Raw genomic sequence first — 20,936 nt, 5'->3', positions numbered from 1 at the left:
TTCTCAAAATTTAGATAGATGGCAATACTAGTAAAATAATAATTCTTTGTTTATTCACATATTTTTTCAATTATAAAATATATCAAAAGTTGGCATCTTTTATTCAATTATCATCATCATTTAGTTTCCAGTTATTTTCATGATTATTTATAAAGCGGTCATATCGAAAATTCTCTTGGTTCTATAAAGTTTAATTTAAAATAAAAAAAATACAGCGTTCTGAAAAGCTGCAGTTCAATTGGGCCACCCTGTACATCCATTATTGAAGTTTTGACAAATTTATCGTAGTTATACTTTTCTTGCTTTAATTGTTTAATGTAATTTGAAGATGATAGAAAATTAGAAATGAAGATTGAAAAAAGTAATTGTAGTTCGCAGTATTCAGATAGATGGCAGTACGAGTACAAATGATTTTTTTTTGACAATTGATATATTTTTATAAAGATAAAATATATCAAAAGATGGCATTTTTTATTCATTTTATTCATTTAGTTTACAATTATTTTAATGATTATTTATAAAGCGGGCATATCGAAAATTCTTTTGGTTCTATAAAGTTCAATTGGGCCACCCTGTACATCCATTATTGAAGTTTTGACAAATTTATTGTAGTTATACTTTACTTGCTTTAATTGTTTAATGTAATTTGAAGACTATAGAAAATTAGAAGTGAAAATAGAAAAAAAAGTAATTGTATTAGGTTTTATTTGTAATGAATTCTACATTTTCCAAATAAATATAAGAAAATTGTAGTTCGCAGTATGAAGATAGATGGCAGCACTAGTAAACATTAATTTCTTTGACAATTGACATATTTTTGCTAATGATAAAATATATCAAAAGATGGCATTTTTTTTAAGTTATGTTATTTTTTATTTGTTTTAATATAAAATAATATATGAATATACTTTTTGTAAATTTTGAATAATTCTTCTTCGATTTTGTTTTTAAATTAATTAAATAAAAAATTCTTCACTAAAGAGAAAAAAAGTAGTTCACTATATTTAAACAGATGGCGGCAGTGGAGAAATGTGTAAATGTTTAAAATATGCCATTGAATTGGAATACACTGGTGTAATTGATAGTTGCAGTAGCAGACTCGTTGTAGCAGAATAGCTATGCACATTTCCTATGTTGATTACAGTCGGCGTGTCGATTGAATGTGGGCAATTCTGTGCTCGTTGGTTCATTTAAATGCCGGAATCGGGAAGCGAAGCGGACGAAATTAACTGAATCATAAAATATCGGGCGGACTGAGGGGGGTATGTCGGGTGTGGACGATCCATTGTCCTGGCCATTTGGGCCGTAGCAGGATTTTGTTTCGTGCGAGTGTTGGTTGGTATGTACATACATGTTCCATGTATGTGAATGTGTTTGGATTGCTTACCGAAAACTAGCATGCTTTTGGTCCGGATATCCTCGCTCTGGAATGTGGACACCGAGCAAGTGTAGTCACCGGAAAGATCCGGGCCCGGCTTCAGGATGTGCAACGCCCTGTGGACGCTGTTCCCGTCGACGCTGGCCGCGTATTCCAGGTTCAGACGGCCCTTCAGAATACCGGAAACCTGGGGTCTAGTGCTTGAGCCTACAAAAACAAACACAGTCAAATTAGATTTATCTCGACGATCACTAAACCATCACCCATCCAAAATCCAATTATTATCAGTTACATCCACTGTCGCGACCTCGTTGTCGAGCCGGATCCCATCGATTATATCATCAAGAATTCTAATTTGATCACTTCAACTAACAACATTTCTAATTCCATTTGTTACCCTTAATTAAAGCAATATTAATTTACTTTCTAATAACATCAAATTATTCCTTAATAAGATCAGAATTATGAAAAGCAAACATCATTTTTGGTAGCAGCAAATCAAAGTCCATAGCAACCATATAGCGTCTTTAGTAACTACATGGCGTCCATAGCAACTATATGACAGCCATAGCAACCATATAGCGTTCCCAGAAAACCTATTTTTTCCAATTAAAATTCAGCTTGATTCCATCGATTATACCATCAAGAATTCTAATTTGATCACTTCAACTAACAACATTTCTAATTCCATCAGTTACCCTTAATTAAAGCAATATTAATTTACTTTCTAATAACATCAAATTATTCCTTAACAAGATCAGAATTATGAAAAGCAAACATCATTTTTGGTAGCAGCAAATCAAAGTCCATAGCAGCCATATAGCGTCTTTAGCAACTACATGGCGTCCATAGCAACTCTATCACAGCCATAGCAACCATACAGCGTTCCCAGAAAACCTATTTTTTCCAATTAAAATTCAGCTTGATTCAATTTTATTTTATTTTATATTGAATCCGGACTATACGAGGTATATCTATACATGTATTTAATGCTTACGTTACAGAAATATTTATTTTTACAAAAATAAACAAATCAATAAAATGTATACATAATTCAAAGTGATTAATTAATTCTTAATTTTTTATTAAAAACTTAATAATTATAACATATTTTGTTATTTTAATATCACAGCACATATTCTTAACAATTTTAATAACACTAATTAAAAATCCAAACCATTTTTTTCCAATTAAAATTCAGCTTGATTCAATTTTATTTTATATTGAATCCGGACTATACGAGGTATATCATGTATTTAATGCTTACGTTGCAGAAATATTTATTCTTACAAAAATAAACAAATCAATAAAAATGTATACATAATTCAATGTGATTAATTAATTCTTAATTTTTTATTGAAAACTTAATAATTATAACATATTTTTGTTATTTTAATATCACAGCACATATTCTTATCAATTTTAATAACACTAATTAAAAATCCAAAAGTTTTTTTTTCTTTTTTTTTTCTTTCTGTAAAAGTTATCGTCATGTATAAATAAGTAGACAGAATGAATCATACATTTTTGCTGAAGACACAGTTTATATAATATCGGAAGTAAAGTACAGTGAAAACTTTGTTTGCCAGAAACTTAACTAAAACATCGTACGTCGTATATTATAAATGGAACACACACACACTAATATAAAGACACTATTTAAGGGGGAGCGAAATGTTTCCGGAAAATTTCTCCGCAATTACTGTCGTTCCGGCTATTTTGTTGGTCCGCTTTCTCTCTCTCTCTTCGTACTTTTGTTAGAATATTTATTGCAGTCAGTTTTCCAGTGCAAAGAAGTTGTTGCGAACTTCGCTGGAAAATAATTTAATTTCTTTGGAATCGTCGTTCGAGTATTTATAAAGTTATCGAAGATTCCAATTGATTGAAATTCTTTTCTCTTGTTTCCATCCAATTTTGCTGAATTCGCTCAAATGACGACGATTTCTACTCATTTCATATTTAATTGCATTCGATCTTCCATTCAAGTTATTCACAACAAGGAAATAATACGATTTTGGTTTTCAGTCTTCTCTCAACATAGTTTATTACAAAAAATATAACAAAACTTTTATAATATCATTTAACTATTATTTACAAGTTTTGCTCAAATTAATGGTATTTATTTCAACCCATTAGTAATTTAATAAACATTATTTTTTTATATAAAAACTTTGTTTATAAATTTATGGAAACAAACTGTAATTTAATAGATTAAATGAAAAAAAATACAGAAAATCGACAAATAAATACTAAATCTTTCAAAATAAATTTTCTTATAATATTCAAGAATATCTAAACAAAACTTTTTCTTGAAAATACATCCTTTTGTCTCTGAAAAACTTTATAGCTCTTTTCAAACTTTATCAATGAATTATTTCATTCTTTCATCTTTACATAAAAATAAAACTAGTTATGCAAAGTATTGTTTTCTTTCGTTCTTTCTTTAATTAATTCCATTTTATGTAGAATATTATATAATTTATAGTAGTATTATGTATTTTTGCGTGAACCAACATATTTCATTATACGGTGAAACCTCGCTTAACGAGCAAAATAAATTGCAAGAAAAATGATTCGCTTAACGAGCGACGTTTCGCATAACGAGTGAGGATGGGAAGAGAAGTCCCGGATTGCGCGCTTTCTACATCATATTATATGTGTATTTACGAATTTGTTTCACTATAGGAGTAAAAATTCCGGACATTTTCGAAGGAATTAAAGTCGTTAAACGAGGTTCCACTGTACTTGTATATGCATCAGTTTCTCGCTATGACACAAGGTGACAGCTGTCATTTTGTGACTTTTCAATCAAAAAATATTGCGACTTAATATTGCTGATATATTGTATTATAATAAGATTGAAATGAAGTAATTTGTAAAGGTGGGAACTATTTTATTTCATCGAACACATTTTTTTTCTTGTGAAATTGATGGAATACATTTGATGGTTGAATATAATATTAATGTGATGCAGGGTGATGGCCATTGGTAATCAGAAGATTTATGTTATGATAGTAGTAAAAAAAAAAAACGTCGTGCCTTGAAGAATTTATTGAAGATATTGATGTCTCCCTGGGGATCCCAACAAATGAGAGGAACGAGGGTCAAGCTTGTAATCTTATAAGGAAATGGGGCGTAGGGGATCGCACATAAAATATCCCTAAATAAAAATCACTTTTTCCTAGAGAAATATATATATAAAAAAGAAGGAAATTCGTTATATTTATATGTGTTGAGTAAAAAGACAATTTAAATTCGTATATATTTTGTTGCAAATTTCAATTGTTTTACATGAAAACAAAAAAATGAAGGTTGATATAATTTCTATGGACATCGCAATAGCAACGATTGGCACATAAATATTGTTGAAGAAAAGTTTAATTTAAAGTTTAGTTATAATAAGTAAATTGCAGTATGTTCTTATATATTAGTGATATTTCATATATAATAGTTTTGACAATTTACTTACATTATCTTATTTGTTTTTTTTGCTGTAAATTTTATTTTTAATATATCCTCGATTAGTCCTGTTGCGGCATGCGATAAATTGTTATAATTGGAAATTAATTTATCCATGAATTATATAATTCAACCTTTAAATTGATTTTTTATTAATTGGTAGTGATAAATAAGTTAAATTCAATGTTTTGTTGTTTCTGTAACGCAAGTAATAAATACAACTACAACAATAGAATTATATAATTTTATATTTTGTAGGACTTTTAATAAAAAATAAGTGAAAATCAGTGGTTTTTGGTGTATCTGTAACGCAAATATTAAATAAATGTACAGGAATACCTTGCATAGTGCTGCTTCGAACAGTCCGGTGTGAGAATTTCAAAACAAACTAAATTTTAACTGAGAAAAATAAATTCTAAAAAATCACTACCCAAATTTGTCTATATTTAAAGTTTTAGATTAGTTGGGTTTCAGACAATCCGGTATGCGAGATATTACTGTAATTGTACATTATTTTTTCATGAGTTTCATATAATTCTACATTTTGAATGATTTTTTTTATTTTGTAAAGAAAAATAAGTTGAATTCAATTTTTTGGTATTTCTGTAACGCAAGTATCAAATACATGTACAGCCATACCTCGCACAGTGCGGATGCAAACCCAACATTATTTGTTAATACATAATCATTAATCATTTGTCCCAATTTAAAGTCCTCGATTAGACCGGTTTCGAACAGTCCGGTATCCGAGATATTACTGTAAATTATTTTCCATAAATAATATAAATAACTCCACATTTTGATTGTTTTTTTTTATTTTGTAAAGAAAAATAAGTTGAATTCATTTTTTTAGTGTTTCTGTAACGCAAGTAACAAATACATGTACAGTCATACCTCGCACAGTGCGTTTTTGTACAGTACGGATTCACTATATAAAAAAATTAAAAAAATGGTACACAAAATTGTTAATACAATAATAGTCTTTTGTGCGCTTTTAAAATACTTCATTATTGCGGTTTCAAATAATCCGGTATTGCTGTAATTGGAAAATAATGTATGTATATATAAGTATATATAATTCATTTAATATTTTGATTGTGATTTTTTGTGTTGTAATGAAAAATATAAGTTAAAGTCAATATTTCTCTAAGGCAAGTACATGAAGAGCTTGAATAGTGCAATTTCAGTTGGTCCAGATGAAAAATTTCAAAACAAGTAAAATTTTAATGGAGAAAAATAAAAATAAATTCTAAAAAAAATAGTACTCAAAATTATTTTTAATACATTATTTAAAGTCCTCGATTAGTCCGGTTTCAAACAGTCCGCTATGCGAAGAATTGCTCTAATTATAAGTTATTTATTTTAAGAATTATGTAATTTCATTTTTGATTGTTTTTTTTAAATTTTTGTAATTAAAGTCAATATTGTGGTGTTTCTGTAACGCAAGTATTTAAATTTAACGAATGATTAAAGACATGTAAACAGGTTGAGGTAAAAAGTATAGATCTATATTTTTTACATACATGTATTTTAATTAACAAAGTCCTCGATTAGTCCGGTTTCAAACAATCCGCTATGCGAGATATTAATATAATGATAAATAATTTTTTCATGAATTATATAATTCCACATTTTCATTTCAGTTGCATTTTATTTTTTGCTGTTTTATTGTTTCTGAATTATAAAATTCCATATTTTGATTATTTTTCTCTTCTTTTGTGTTTCTGTATTATATACAAGTAATTTAATTAACTAATGATTGAGATAAAAATTAGTAAAATGAAAATAGTTACCAGGAATCCATTGGTAGACCAAAGTTTTATTCTTGTTGAAGAACCACTTGACCACCAAGTCGCTGTCGGTCGCTTCGAGCGTAAAATCGCAATCTAAAACAACCGGAGCGCCATGCCGTATCACTTCCGGCACTTGCAGCCTGTTTATCTTCACGCTGTTTCCGACATTAAGCAAACCTGCAAAAGAGAACAAAAAGTGGTGATTATAATACGAGTAATCCCAGGAAACGAGAGACGCGCAGGATGTTGAAGATGAGCACGAAAATACAAATTATATATTTATAAAAAAGATATATAAACACACACACACACACAGTGAAATATGAAGGAGATGTAGGAAGAAGTTTCGTGCCGCGGCTTCTAACGATTCGGATTATTTTCAAGTCCGTGCAGATTTTAATCCGCAGCATCCACGAGATCATTAGAGCCCCGGCGCGTAATTAACTTTCTAAGAAGTGTTAATGCCCTAATAAAACCGGGCGATAATTTCAAATTCGCTTCCAGCAGCGGGCGAAATTTTGCCCGGTCTTCCGCCCGTTGCATCCTGCGCCGCTTCTCCGTCTGTGTCTTAATTAGAGCAAAAACACACTGAAATTCTAATTAATTATAAAAGGGGGTTGGAGAGAAGAAAAAAAACAACAACTAGATTTCCCTTTTCCTGCGTTTTAAGGCTCTCCAGCATAATCAAATCAAATTTTAATTATTCCCTCTAAAACGCCGAATTATTTTAATTCTGCATTCGGATGCCGACAGGAAGAGGAAACTTCATTTATCTTCATCTTTTCCTATGATCATTTACAATTAAGCTCTTGCATCGATCATACAGAAGCGGTATTTAGTTAAAATTTAACTAATCTTCAATTAACTTAATTTTAAATTGAAATAAATTTACTTTAGTTTAGATTTATAAAAATTTTCATTTGTAAAACTGTGAATTAAATGATAACTAATTAATAAGATTTGAAGCAAAATTTATATAATTTCATTTGCACTCATATCGCATTACAAAAAAACGAAAGAAATACAAAAAAAATTAGTTTATAATCAAAAAATTTACGAAATTTATATAATTTCATTTGCACTCATATAATGTCTATGCGCTTTATAAGAAACAAAAGAAATAGAAAATAAAAAAGGAATAAGTAAAAATTGTTGGACAGTGAACAAGCTATAAAGCATTTTCTTAGACTGCTCGTTAACATACAGCGCTCATTTATCAATGCGAGTAATAAATTTGCATGGAGAAATATGTCTTTCGCTCGTAAAAGTAAAATGCACGATGAATTGCAGATTATAGTGTTGCGCGAGTCTCCGCAGAATTGATGTGATTTACCGACGCCTCACGTTACGAAAAAAACCATTGTTTTTTTACAAGCAAATCGCAACTAATTTCATTCACACACATAAAACGTAAAATATGTCCATTACAATCGAAATTTTACAGTTTGACCATTCAAATTACGTTAACATTTTACGTTAATATGTATTTAAGAATAGAACATTTTCTATTATTCATTCACAATTTAACTAATCAACATTATTTAGCAACGATTCACGCTACTAAAGACTGTTTTTTTATTAGTAAATTGGAACAAATTTCATTCACAAAAGATATGTCCATTGTAATTTTTTAACCATTTTAATGTAATTTTGCATAAGCGAAGTTTTTTTGTATAATGGATAGGGCAGATATATCCGCCGCTCGTCCACAAAGTTATGTTTTTTAAATATAATATTACTGAAAATGAATTCTACAAATATAGGCGTAACTAGTTCATTTTCTTAATACATTACTCAAAACGTAAATAATAAAATCAATAATAATTAATTTGTAATTTTTTATTTGTCTATATATTTGGTATGGTAATATACAAATCGTATTGGAATTAATTAGTTTCACTACATTTCTATAAAATTTAATTGCATACTCGTATTGGAATTTCAATTAAACGCATTTAAATATCAGCCTTTATGAATACACTCATTTCATAGATTAATCTTGAATGAACAGAATTCGTATAAAAATGCAACTAATTCAAATCATTTATTCAAATCTTATATTCTCTTAAAGTTTACTTATGTAGTAATCAACTTTGTTGTAATATATAAATGTTAGATTTTCTTGATAAACCACATCTAGTCTATAGATTCTTGAAGAAATTCACAATTATAAAGTTTGAATTTTGAAATTTGGTATTTTACAGTTTATTTTATCTAGTTCTCATTGTTACATAAAGTTTATGTAATTTAAGTTAATATTGTATTTCTTTCTTTTTATTAGTTTATTTGCTTATATAATTTTTCATCAAGAAGAAGTCAAGAGTTTTATACCAAAAACATGTTTATTTATGATAATTTTATATTTATTTTCAATTAATCTTTTGCAACGCTTAAAATACTAATTACATACTTCATTTTCACTAAATTTCACTATATTTAAGCGAAAATAATTTATAAATATTGTATTGTATGTTTTATATGTTCATTTTTTTATATGAAAATAAAAGTTCTTTATTTATTAGATTTAATAAAGTTATGTATTATCAAGAATAAACTTTTCATTAAAATTTTCCATTATTCTGTTTTTTTTTTTCATTATTATAAAAATTGCATTTTTGTTTAAATTTTTTTGTATAGAATTGTAAACTTATTCTTAAGAAAACTATACTTATTACTTTATTAATGTATATAGTGTAATTAGTGAAAGATAAGTTTTGATGTGATAAAATAAATATGTACGTTTTCATAAACTTTACATGTATATTAAAGTACACAGTTGCTCGGTCTGAGTGAAATAAGAATAAGTACGCTGCAAGGGTTTCGAAGTTCTGCAAGTATTTATGTTGTAAAGTAGTCTCAGATGCTGCGAGCGAGTAAGAGAGAGAGAGATAGAAATAGGAAGAGAGTGGTGATGTGTTTGATTTCCTGGTTTGTTAATTTGATGCGAGCTGCGGAACGGCAAAGCTGTCTGGTTTTTGGGTGATGAAATGACAGCACCGAAGGGGGAAGGAGATGGTTCGGTGTAGGGTAGAGCTGAGGAGTGAAGAGGCCCAAAAGCAAATGTACAGTAGACAAACTCGTCGTCTTCCCTTAATCCGTCGAGCAATTATTTAATTTGGTGAGAGTTTATCTTGGCGGAGTTATTTTGCACCCGGCGCATCCCCCAAGGACGTTTAACTGCGGGAACGGCATTACTGTCTCCTTTCTCCCACTGTTCCCAAGAGTATTTCTATGTGTATATGTGTCTATATGCGTATGTATGTAGGTGTGCTTTAAATAAAGACGTTCCTCTGCATGCATCCACCGGAAGAGACGTCTCTTGGATGGAGTAATAGCGTCGCGGCGGCGGTTGTTGGGAGGACTCCTTTGCTTTGACTAATAGATTCAGGGAGCGTCGTGCCTCTACCGCCACCCCTCACGTTGGTATGCCGCACGTGTCCGCCCCAAACAAACCCCTAATACAAGCAAATTTCCTATGGACCACTTCGATGCTCAAATATGTTCTAATTAGTTATGCCACAGTTCCGAGCGAAGCACGGCCTACGAATTTACGAGGGATCCGGATGGCATTAAAGTAATGCACGCACAAATCTTGGTCTTCTGTTAACAACTGTAACAAGATATCCCCACTTCTCCCAATCCCTTCCAGTATCACCTTAAGATTTAATTTAATCCACTGCTCAAAATGCATTAGAATGAACTGAATTTGAATATCGTTCGAATAATTTCCTTTCAAAATATTAAGTACAAAAGTCTAGTCTGAAATAATCTCAAATAGAATAAATTTACAGAAAAAACTAATAGACTTATGAAAAATATTGAAGAAAAGATGTAATATAATCTCATTTTTCACAGAAATATCAATAATTCAGAATATACCGTCAATTTGAATAATTCGGAAATTAGCGTAAATTGTGATTATTGAAAATCTACCCTAAATTTCAAATATTGAAAAATTACCGTAAAATTCAACAATTCAAAAAATACCTTAAACTTCAATAATTCAAAATATACCGTAAATCATTGAAAATCTACTGTAAATTTCAACAACAAAAAAAAATCTGTAAATTTACGTAATTATTTAATTTCATTAATTTTATCAAATTTTTTAAAAAAATACAAATAAATTTCAAATATCAAAGTACCAAAAAATTCAATTTATTTTATAAAAACCTTAAAATTTTGTATTTCGTAAACTAATAACATTCAAAGTATACCGTAAGTTTAAAACATTATAAAAAATATCGTAAATTTGTAACATTTAAAAAATGTGGTAAATTTCAAACATTTAAATAATGCAGTAAATTTCAAACATTCGAAAATATAATCAAAATTTTTTCAATTTCATTAATTTTATCAAACTTTTGAACTAATTATTTTTCTTTAATTTTATAAGAAATAAATGAATACGAATTAATAAAAGAAGCAACAATGAGATGGAAATCAAGTATGTAAATTGGTTTCAAAGTAAATTTAACTTCAAATATTAGTTAGTCAAAGTATTAAATTACTTTGTGTAACCAGACGTTACAAATGTTTTTGTTGATTTAGAAGCAATTAGACCTAATATTTCAGTGGATGAAATTAAAAAAATGTAATATTATGAAAATTTTATGTAACAATAATATAAGAATTTTGTACAGATTTAAAGAAAATTAAAAAATATTCGAGATGTATTAAGTTTTAGTTAATTAATATGTTCTTTTTAGTTTTATTTAGAATCAGATACAAATCATTTATTAAGTACAATATTTATATATATTCAATAATTTTTTACAAAAGTTAGGAAGAATTTGAATTATTTGTATATATTTTCTAACATGTTTTACATAACTATGTTGAAAATGGATAAGAATAAATGTAAATTTGTTCTAATTTAAATAGGATTTTTTTAAATAAATAAGTGTATTCATATTTTATTTAATTAATCTATTAAATAAATCCGTGATTTTTTAATAGCATTTGTAGAATGTAGAAGTATTGGGTTGTAAACGCAAAGAGTGCGTTCGTCTTGGGAACTGTTTCCTCATTAACTTGTATCAAGGTTTACCCCAAAATCTTTATCGTTACTGTAAACGAGGTTCTCTTTGTTGTTGTTCTGAGGGGAGCACTTAACATTTTCGTGATCTAATAAAAGAAAACGAAACAATAATAAAAAAAAAGTATATCCTACTAGAAGAAAGCCAAGACTTTGGTAGATTTGATCTGCAATTACCAAATAATCGTCTACGTCTAGACGTAATTATCTTATAAAAATATATGTATACTAGAAATAACATCAAATACTACGTATATTTTTGTTGATTTATTTTTTTATGTGTAAATATAAGAAATTTTAGTTTTAATAATATAAAATAATTCTAAATAAATGTAATAAAAATACACTCAGAGTTAATGGTTTATATTTTTTAAAAACTAATTGTTATTTTAAGAAATTTTAATTGTTTTTCATACATATTCATTACATATTATATTGAAAAATATAATTTATTTCATTGAAATTTTCTTATTTCATTAAGTTTATAGAAAAAAAAGTAGAAAATTAGATAAACCCGTAACTACTACTGGCAAGTAAATGAAACACAAGTACTATATATGGGTCATAATGACCTGATTATTAAATATAAAACAAGTTATACAACATTTTTATTATTTAATGAATTTAACATCATTGAAAACTGATTTTATTACTCAAAATATTCTTTTTTGAGCAAGTAGAAGAAATTCGTCTTTTGAAAATTAGTCAAAAAACGTTTCCTTCTATCGGATGTAGGAATTCGTTTATAAAAAATGATTTGTTTTTAAAACTGATTAATATTTCTTCAATTTAAAAAATAAGAAATAATATATAAAAATATTTGTAATAACAAATAAATAAATAAATCATTGGTTTATATTTATTCCTGTTTACTTTATCTGCCTATTATCAGGAATGCTATGAAATAAACAAAAGAAAAATAATAAACGGAAATATTTGCCATACTAAATAAAAATTATTTTTGTTTAGTTAATACAAATTACAGTTGAGTGAGTAAATTGATACAATGTAAGCATAGAATAGAAGTAAATAATGTAGTAAGGAAGTGTAGTTTATTATTTAATTAATTTAACATCATTTAAAACTGATTTGATTACTCAAAATAGTCTTTTTTGAGCAAGTAGAAGAAATTCGTCTTTTGAAAATTAGTCAAAAAACGTTTCCTTCTTTCGGATGTAGGAATTCGTTTATAAAAAATGATTTGTTTTTAAAACTGATTAATATTTCTTCAATTTAAAAAATAAGAAATAATATATAAAAATATTTGTAATAACAAATAAATAAATAAATCATTGGTTTATATTTATTCCTGTTTACTTTATCTGCCTATTATAAGGAATGCTATGAAATAAACAAAAGAAAAATAATATACAGAAATATTTGCCATACTAAATAAAAATTATCTTTGTTTAGTTAATACAAATTACAGTTGAGTGAGTAAATTGATACAATGTAAGCATAGAATAGGAGTAAATAATGTTGTAAGGTAGTGTAGTTTATTATTTAATGAATTTAACATCATTTAAAACTGATTTTATTACTCAAAATTGTCTTTTTTGAGCAAGTAGAAGAAATTCGTCTTTTGCAAATTAGTCACAAAACGTTTCCTTCTTTCGGATGTAGGAATTCGTTTATAAATAATGATTTGTTTCTAAAACTGATTAATATTTATTTAATTTAAAAAATAAGAAATAATATATAAAAATATTTGTAATAACAAATAAATAAATAAATCATTGGTTTATATTTATTCCTGTTTACTTTATCTGCCTATTGTAAGGAATGCTATGAAATAAACAAAAGAAAAATAATATACAGAAATATTTGCCATACTAAATAAAAATTATCTTTGTTTAGTTAATACAAATTACAGTTGAGTGAGTAAATTGATACAATGTAAGCATATAATAGAAGTATATAATGTAGTAAGGTAGTGTAGTTTATTATTTAATGAATTCAACATCATTTAAAACTGATTTTATTACTCAATGTAGGAATTCGTTTATAAAAAATGATTTGTTTCTAAAACTGATTAATATTTTTTCAATTTAAAAAATAAGAAATAATATATAAAAATATTTGTAATAACAAATAAATAAATAAATCATTGGTTTATATTTATTCCTGTTTACTTTATCTGCCTATTATCAGGAATGCTATGAAATAAACAAAAGAAAAATAATATACAGAAATATTTGCCATACTAAATAAAAATATTTTTGTTTAGTTAATACAAATTACATTTGAGTGAGTAAATTGATACAATGTAAGCATAGAATAGGAGTAAATAATGTAGTAAGGTAGTGTAGTTTATTATTTAATGAATGTAACATTATTTAAAACTGATTTTATTACTCAAAATAGTCTTTTTTGAGCAAGTAGAAGAAATTCGCCTTTTGCAAATTAGTCACATAACGTTTCCTTCTTTCGCATGTAGGAATTCGTTTATAAAAAATGATTTGTTTTTAAAACTGATTAATATTTCTTCAATTTAAAAAATAAGAAATAATATATAAAAATATTTGTAATAACAAATAAATAAATGATTGGTTTATATTTATTCCTGTTTACTTTATCTGCCTATTGTAAGGAATGCTATGAAATAAACAAAAGAAAAATAATATACAGAAATATTTGCCATACTTAATAAAAATATCTTTGTTTAGTTAATACAAATTACAGTTGAGTGAGTAAATTGATACAATGTAAGCATAGAATAGGAGTAAATAATGTAGTAAGGTAGTGTAGTAAGGTGGCAAGTGTTTGTTTATTATATTTAACGAGGAGAGCGAAGGAGGTAGTAGACCTGTGTCGGAAAATTGCATTGGCTTTATTCGTAGTCGTAGGCGTGTATCGATTCCAGAGAAAATAGCTTCTCTGGTAAGATGAGCAAGTGCTCAAGTTCAAGGTGGATGGGTTTTAATTAAGTTTTAGCAGTGACAATATTGTATGACGGAACGGGATTAGCCGCTCATAAACAGGATTACGTCGGTGCGCGAACATTTCGTTAACATTCATAATCTCGTCGCTTGATTTACTACGCTTCAGCGATTTGCACGTGAATAACAACGTGAATCCCTTTGAAGGGTTACTTCTATGTGTAATTCGTTAATAAGCCTGGATTCGAGTCGCGCCGGGAGGTGTACTGAACAGTAATAATTAGAAGGAAAAAAAAAGAGAAAAGATGGACTGGATTGAAAAGGATAAGAAGGCAATTTTGCAAATGCGCCAGAAGCCAAAGGTGCCTGCACATGAAAGCGATGAGTGGGTTTTCTCTGGGAAAATTCTGCTTGGCTCGGTGACTTTTTTAATTAGTCACTTCTATCCTTTTGTGTGTGCATCCAGTTGCGAATGCACCACTTCTTTTTGATGTCTTCGTCTGTAATCGTGAACGCGTGTGTATGCACAGAGGAGAAAAAAGAAGGACTCAAACGCACGCACAAACAAACAGAGACGCCGGGTGTACAAAAAGGAGAGGATTGCGGCGCGTTTGAAGGGTTTAATGCTGGGAAGGCTCATGCATTGTGTAAGCAATCTGAAACAAACCGCCTTTGTGAGGAGCGCGCCCTTCGGCTCTTTCTAACCCCCTTCGAGCAGTTATCGTTGGGGTGGAGGGATAATATGGATACGGGAATTATTCGCTAGGGATCCTTAATCTTTCGACACTCCTACAAGTTTATTACTTGTCACGCGTATAATGTCCTCGCGTTAAAGTTTTTTTTTTTTTTTGTTTTGGTGGGGATTCCCCCGGACGTTAGGACAGACCGCCGTTAAAACCTTTTAAAAGGTGCGCACCCTTCTATTTAGTTACTGTTATCGCGTTTACCGGTGTGAAAAGGCGACTAATCTTTCTGGACAAAACACATTTTTCCTTGTCCGTAAAATGAACAAACCACGAACAACGTTTCGCCTACAACTTTCTGACGCTCATTAAAAAAGGGTCAGAGTTTAAGCGCACTGTTAAAAAGATCCATCAAAAACTATTAAAATAATTCAAAAGTTATTAATTCTTCATATTATCTAATAACAATTAATAATATCTGTATTACACATAGATATTGGAAAATAATAAACTTCCTTTTATATTTGAATATTCTTTCAAGCGCTGATGTTTTAATGATTTTAAGTCTTCTCCAGCTTTTCGCACATTCCATAAACCAAATAAATCTATAGTTCACTAATTCTTCATATTTTCTAATAAATATTTATAAACCTAATGCAATGAATACATTTTATACAGGACAAACTTTATTTTTATCCTAATTATATAATTTCTTGAATATTCTTTCAAGCAATGATGTTTTAATGACTTCAAGGCTTCTCCAGATTTTCAAACTCTTTTATAAAGCAAATAAAGCAAATAAACCAAAAAATCAAAAGTTCAGTAACTCTCCATATTTTCAAACAAACAATTATAAACCTAACGATATTAATAATTTATATAAATGATAAACTTTACTTTTTTTTTCCGAATTCGATAATTTCTTGAATATTCTTTCAAGCAATGACATTTTAATGACTTTAAGTCTTCTCCAGCTTTTCATACTCTTTTATAAAGCAAATAAATCTTCATATTTTCTAATAAACATTTATAAACCTAATGCAGTGAATATATTATATACATAATAAACTTTACTTATTTATCCCAATTAGATAATTTCTCGATTATTCTTCTATTTTAATGATTTTAAGTCTTCTCCAACTTTTGATGCTTTTTCATAAAGCAACAAATCGAGAAAAAATCAAAAGTTATTAATTTTTGATAATTTCTTATTAGTAACCAGACAATGCAATGAATACATGATACACTTCAAATTATTTTTATCCCAATTTTTGCAATATTATTTTTTGTTTTAAATACTTTAAATACTTTTCAATTTTTGATAGTTTTCCATAAAGAACAAGTTATTAAATTGTCTTATTCAATAATAAAAAGTATTAAATCTAATGCAAATAATATACTATATAAATAATAAACTTAATGTTATTTTTACCTTCAATTAAATCATTTCTAGTTCAAAGCAAAATTATTTTTATAACCCAAATTTTTCATTACTATATTTGTTTATTTTATCACCATCAAAAAATTTATCATGTATGTTTTTAATTGTTTGAATTTTCTCAAAATTTTTCATAAATCTTTAAAAAATCGAAAAAAAAAACAAATTCTAAACTTATTATGACCCATTTTCTTTTCTATTAATCAAATATTCAAAAATCAATACAAATTTACTACGAATTATTTAAAACCTATTTGAAATTATTGCTTCAAATATTAGTAAATGTTGAAAAACGTTACAGATCGACAAAATGCATTTATTAATTATAAGACTAGATAAGTGACATTCTTGATTATTTATTACAATTTAAATAAATAAACAGAAGTTTCAACGTTTCAGATTGACGACAATATTTTCTTATTAGAGGTTTAAATTTATTAATCATTTTTTCATTTCTTCACAAGTTAACGTACAAACGAATATAACTCTTATTTAACAGCGTTACAGATCGACGATCAAATTAAAATGCGGTGCATAAATAATCCTTTGATCTACTGCACCCTTCATCGCCTCTTATTTTGCGCGTCAAAACGATTTTTTGTTTGTCCTTCCTCTTGATTCCACTCGATATGCGTATAACTCCCCTAACCAGATGAATATTTATTATTCGGCGACACGTAAAACCAAAAATATCGGCCTACGTCCCTCATGCATATGCATACAATTTCACCCCTACACCCAATTTTTTTTTATAACGCGTCATACGTGTGATCAATCGATAGATTTCGGTAGGCAAACCGAAACAAAAACACAAAATAATGAAAAAATAATATATCCGTTTTCTGTCTATTTGAAGCGAAAGAAGTCATCTATTCCCGTGACGATGATTTCCTGGATCCTGGATACAATAAAACACAATTTACACGTCGATCACATCGGCTCGGAACACCTTCCAATTCTGGAACATCACGTCCTTTTTCAATTTAATCGAGCGCATCTTCTCTTCTCGTCCCTCCATCTCCTCATCCTTCTCGACCTCATCTTCTTTCGCAGTTTTCCTCTTCCTTTTTTTTTTCTTCCTTCCTCCAACTTCGTTCGCTTCCAGGTGCTTCTTGATTAATTCAGTAGCTGTCTGCATTTTGTTTCTTTCGCCTTAAGCACGTCGCGAATTTATAAAGATAATTCCGGTTTTATGAAAACTTGACATTTCTTCTTACACAACTGAAATTAAGTTTCCTTACTGCTATGAAAGAAAGTAATGCAATTTAAGCTAACAAAAAACTTAATTTGAATCTCAGTTAAATGTTACATAAATCTCATCATTAAATCATTATTGTCATCATTAATTTACGACTAAAAATATCAATGAAATTAAATGATCATATCAAAACTAAAATTCTGAAATACTAACTATTCCTTCTACAAACTTTTAGTATTTAATGAGATAAATAGAAATAACAAACAAATTTTCATTTATTTTCATTCTTGGAGAAATAAATTTCATTTAGTAATGAATAAGTGAAAAATAAACATTTTCTAAATGATGATGATGATAATAATAAAAGCTGGTGTGATGATTTCAGACGTTATGCGTTAAAATCCTGCGGGGATTCCGCTCCAAATTTTAACTCGGCTTTAGTTTCCTTATTGCACGCTCGGGGATTCCCCTACTTCTATATGAGTCAATGTTTACAATTGAGGGACGTAAAACTGGAAGTAATTTAGAGAAATCCACGTTCCTAATGCTTCTAATCAACGTTATAATCTGGCCTTGCACGAAATCTCCACGGGACATTTCATTATTAACATAGAACTACATCGTTCCTATTGTTGTTATTTAATTACATAATGTTAATGCTTTGTTAATATTCATGCTATGAATAAAGATACTTAACAATATAAAGAATATTTTTGTGTATTCGTTTTTAAAATTTAGTTTGTTTTGTAATTTGCAAACCGGACAATCCGCACTAAATGAAGCCGCACTATGTATTTCTGTATAGATAAATATTATATAAGTAGTTCTGTCAATTAGTTAGAAAATACATCATAAAGTGAATAAATTTTATATAAAGAACAAAATAAACTGTTTATTTGTTTATATAAAAAATGTTTCTTACATCTATAACAAAATTGTTAATGTTACAGTTAAAAATATTACTTTATAGAAATATTAATAACTTTTTGAACTTTTTTCATTGGAAATGAAGAAACTTTTCGGGTAAATATACAACTTTGTATAAGTTTACTCAAGTTTCTTAAATATCTTTGGAAAAAAAATATGTTTCTTTTACAAAATAAATATGATTATTTGAGTCAGAATTGTCAAGTTTTCTTTTTGATAACTATTTACAATTTTTTAAACATTTAATAAACAAAAACTTTATTGATTCTGCAATCATTTATTTAGATTTTCAAACAAAATATTCAAACTTTGAACTATACATTTATATAATATTTGATATTTAATTCTTGTAAGTTAAGAAAAGTTAATAATATATGAATGTTTTTCTAAATTGTATAATTTATAAAAGGAAGATCTTAAAAAAGAACTAATTACAAAATGTTTTTTTACGTTTTCTTTTATAGAATATATAATATATAGAATATATAATTTTAATTTAATTACTTTGAACACTTTTGTGATAATGAATGACAAAGTAATTAGAATTAGAAGACTTAGAATTTGTATTGAATGAATGAAAAGTGCAAATGCTTAAATTTCGTAATTTTCTTGCTAGGAATAAAGAGACTTGACTGTATAGAGAGAAAAAAAACTAACATATTTGTATAAACAATATTTTTGTGTATTGATTTATATAATTAACATTTAATTCGAGGTATTGTTGAATAGATGCATTTTATAGAAGTAGTTCTGAAAATTAGTTAGATAATACATCCAAAAGTGGATACATTTTATATGAAAAATTAAATAAACCAACAATTTTTTACATGAAAAGTAGCCAAAATTATTTCTACTTAAATTTGTTTTTTTAATAAAAACTAATAAATCTATAACAAAATTGATCAAGGATTTTGTTAAAATACAATTATTATTATTTATTAAGTATAATCAAGTAATTTATACCTTTTCGAAAAATTTAGTGTTTATTGATTAAAAGTTTCTTGTTTTCGGCAGTTATGCTATGTTTTTTTAAGGAAATGAAGAAACTTTTCGTGTAAATATACAAGTTTGAATAAGTTAACAAAAGTTTTGTAAATATCTTTGAAAAAATTTGTTTTTTTAACAAAAGAAATATGATTAATTGAGCCAGAATTGTCAAGTTTTCTTTTTGTTAATTATTTACAATTTTTTAAACTATTAATAACAAAAAGTATTGATTTTTGTTATATTTTTCTACAATATTTTTTTCTGACAAAAAAATCATACTTTGACATCTATACATTTATATAATATTTGATATTTTTTTTATAAATTAGCTTTAATTCTGGAGTAAGTTAAGAAAAGTTAATAACATATAAATGTTTATCTAATTTCTATAATTTATAAAAAGAAACTCTTAAAAATGTACTAATTACAAAATGTTTCCTTACATTTTATTTTATAGAAAATATATGATAATTTTAATTTAATTACTTTCAACACTTTTGTGATAAGCATAAGTAATGAATGACAAAGTAATTACTCTTAGAATTTGAATTGAATGAATGAAAAGTTTTGGATTAATTAAAAAAAAGAGAAGTGAGTTTTGTCGTTTTTTGCGTTAGTTAATTTTGTTAATTGTAAAAGTTTAATGTTTTATTTAATTCTCTCGACAATACAGAGTTTTGAGAGAGCGAAAAACGTTGGCAGGAATAGCGAATAATAGGCGCAAAAAAAGGGTTAGAGAAAAGAAAAAAAAACGAGGTAAGATTTCCGTGAGCGAACGAGGCAGTCCCTTCACCTACAAAAGCGCGAATTCATCGATTCTTAGTGCAAAGAAAGAGAAAAGAGAGAAATCCGGAAAATGTTTCCTCCATTCCAATTCAATTCTAATGTTAATTTTCCGTGCATTTTGTACGCTTTTCCCTACCTCCGCCACAAGAAAAAGAGAAGAGAGATTTATGCAATACGTGCAAAAAGCGAGTTCCACTTTAATTATAATCCGGCCGACCTTTCCTCCAAGTCCAGGTGCGAGCAGCGAGCCAAAACCACAAAAGGACCTTATTAATTTCCACCTCTATTCTTTTGTCCTTCCGACCATTACCATCCGACACCCATTACCATTTCAATGCGAGACAAAAGCGCTTCATCGTTTTCGCGAAAT

At 27.8% G+C, this 20,936-nt stretch overlaps 1 protein-coding gene across 1 annotated transcript in view; it reads right to left on the bottom strand.

The window, feature by feature from the left end:
- LOC108557119 overlaps positions 1-20,936 on the bottom strand; it is a 165,987-nt gene that overhangs the window by 71,892 nt on the left and 73,159 nt on the right. Inside the window, exons 3-4 of the mRNA XM_017913524.1 lie at positions 6,631-6,807; positions 1,388-1,585 (exon numbers count right to left, since the gene is read on the bottom strand). Of these exons, the coding sequence (XP_017769013.1) occupies positions 1,388-1,585; positions 6,631-6,807 (375 nt within the window). The remainder of the gene's footprint in view (positions 1-1,387; positions 1,586-6,630; positions 6,808-20,936) is intronic.

The sequence above is a fragment of the Nicrophorus vespilloides genome, unplaced genomic scaffold, assembly GCF_001412225.1.
Source record: "Nicrophorus vespilloides isolate i.1.1-1 unplaced genomic scaffold, Nicve_v1.0, whole genome shotgun sequence".
Classification (NCBI taxonomy): domain Eukaryota; kingdom Metazoa; phylum Arthropoda; class Insecta; order Coleoptera; family Silphidae; genus Nicrophorus; species Nicrophorus vespilloides.
The sequence above is the reverse complement of the archived record's forward strand: the minus strand, read 5'-3'. Positions and strand labels throughout refer to the sequence as shown.